This window comes from Chinchilla lanigera, unplaced genomic scaffold, assembly GCF_000276665.1.
Source record: "Chinchilla lanigera isolate Chin_1 unplaced genomic scaffold, ChiLan1.0 scaffold00046, whole genome shotgun sequence".
NCBI lineage: Eukaryota > Metazoa > Chordata > Mammalia > Rodentia > Chinchillidae > Chinchilla > Chinchilla lanigera.
In genome coordinates this window covers 14,622,605-14,625,076 of record NW_004955447.1, presented here as the reverse complement: position 1 = coordinate 14,625,076, position 2,472 = coordinate 14,622,605, and the positions used below count along the sequence as shown (strand labels likewise).

Below are 2,472 nucleotides of genomic sequence, written 5' to 3'. Positions count from 1 at the left end.
TATATAGTGAGATCCTGTCTCAAAACAAAACAACAAACAAAAGAAATTAATACAAATAACAAGACAAAAAGGTATAAACACAGGAGCCTGTAGTGTTCTCTGTCTGTGTTTGCTCTATGTGTGTGTGTTATGGAATGGCCTGTAGAATTCAAAAAATATAAATTTACAAAGGACTACATATTCTTAAAGCCTGGCTCAAAATCATGCTTTTCCATTACAAATTTACTGTGTCTGTATTTACTTGACAATATCACACTACGTAGACCTCACGGGTCCAGGAGTATTAACTTTTTCTCTCTAACTAGATCGTAAAAAGCTGAGGGGCTTACATATACCAACATCCTCCCCAGTACACTGTCTCTATCTAGTATAGATAGAGACCTCCATGCTACTGACATTCTGGGACCATGTGACTCTTTGTGAGGGGCTGTCTTGAGCAAAGCAGGATTTTCAGCAGCATTCATGATCTCTACGTAATTGACGCTAATAGCACCTCCTCTGGACCATGACAGTCAAAATTATCTCTAGACACTGGCAAATATCTGCTAGGAAGCAAAACTGTTTCTGGTTGACAATTACTGCTGCAGTGGGTGCCGGCCGTGTGGTAGGTGCTCGAATACTTATTCCATATCTCTTTAAGGGAAGCAAGAACACTTACATCATCAGAATCATGGGATAGGAAGCAAAGGATCTGCTATGGAGCTTTCCACGTGCCAACTTCTATTATACGAATTTTATAAACAACAAACTTTTTCTTTTTTTGTCTTTTTAAGACAGGGTCTTGCTATGCAGTTCAGGCTGCCCTCAAACACGCAACCATCCTCCTGCCTCCGCCACCCAAGTGCTGGGTTTACAGACGTGTGCCACCATGCCTGGCAACAACTTTTTAAAAAAATGAAACATGGGCTATCACTTGCTGAACATAAAATACTAAACATTCTAGCCCCTAAAGCAGTGTTTCTTAGCTACACCTTTAGCTGACAGTCACTTAAAAATAAATAATAATAATGTGTAGTTTCGCAGAAAGATCTGGTCTAAATGCCAATCTATTTTCCAAATGTAACTTGGTTACAATTCTTTCACGTTTCCCACTTTAATGCCATAAATATACAAGGATAAAAGTTTCAAGTATTATAAATTTGTTTCCAGTCTAGGAAATACTTTGGGAACAGGAAATTCAGAAAGATGCACAGACATCGTTATTTGGCTGGAAGACACTTTCATGCCATAGAGCAGTGGTTCTCAAAGGAGTGTGAGGGCCAGAGGTGACGGGGACAGCTGACAAGTCTGAACATTTCTGGATGTCATGGCTAGGAGGTGCTACTGAGAAACCCTGCCAGAGCCAGTAAATTTAGAACCAAGCCTGGGAGGAGGGAACTCTTAAAACGGAACACACAAAAAGTAATTTAAATACCTAGACTTACATTAATGTGCTTTTTTTCAACAAGAATATACTTGAGATGACATTTTTTCATAAAATGTGTTGCTAATGATGGTGGTGAATCTGGATCAATAGGAGCATATGCAGCAGGAACCTGGAGAATTCTAAAGAAGTAAGTACAGAATCAGCACCCTCCTGTAAGTGTTTCTATTTTACTATGCACTTTATCGTTCACTTCATTAAAATTACCTATGCTTGCGTGGATTCACCTTTGCTTATAAATATTACTATTTTATGTTGCTTTTAATGAACATCCTGAGTACTATAAAATTTTGCATTAAATTCTTATCAACACAGAGAAATACAAGGTTTTTTAAAAGTTCATGTATGACAGTACAATATGCTTGGCTAACTGGCACCCCCTGAAAAGTCTTTCTTCATCTGTCTGTGGAGAATAACACAAAAGAAGCTAAATATGTACACACAACTTACTAGTATGCAACTGTGTATAGATTATAAGAATCTGCATACTACGGAAGATGTATTTCACCAAAATCAGGACACTTAAAAGATCATCCTTAAATTTCTTTATGTAGCATAGTCATACAAGGGATTTGATCAGAGATCTTTTAGCCATTTTAGGCATCCTGCAGTACAAACACTTTGGTGACACTAGATCTACGCTTATGGTAAACAGTAAGTAAACTTTTTGGTCAATGACTGAATAAATTCTGACACATTTTTTACTTTACAGTTACATCTACTAAAGCATGTATTGTGGGATGAATATCAACTTTTCTAATTCTTTGGCAGCTTTTATTTTCTGTAAAGAGCTATAATAGAAATCACTATAACATAATATTCTAGAATAATTTAAATAAATAAATATTTTATAAGTATTTCTTTGAATAAGTGTCTTCCAGTGGGTTCATACTTCAATTTTAATGGACCATTTTCTAATACTCTCATACATTCATTCATTTTTAGTGCTTAAAATTTCAGCCTTGGCACAAAATATACCCATGTTATTTCTGAAATCCCATTTTCTTCATCTAACAACAAATCATTTTTTTTTTGTCTTTTTGAGACAG

The 2,472-nt window shown here is 36.1% G+C and overlaps 1 protein-coding gene across 1 annotated transcript in view; it reads right to left on the bottom strand.

Annotated features, from left to right (window-relative positions):
• The window catches only part of Aasdh (aminoadipate-semialdehyde dehydrogenase), a gene marked incomplete at its 5' end in the record, with an annotated part of 24,590 nt that extends 23,045 nt beyond the window's left edge, over positions 1-1,545 (bottom strand). Inside the window, 1 exon segment of the mRNA XM_013518497.1 lies at positions 1,425-1,545. Within this exon segment, the coding sequence (XP_013373951.1) occupies positions 1,425-1,545 (121 nt within the window).
• Positions 1,546-2,472: the final 927 nt, after the last annotated feature.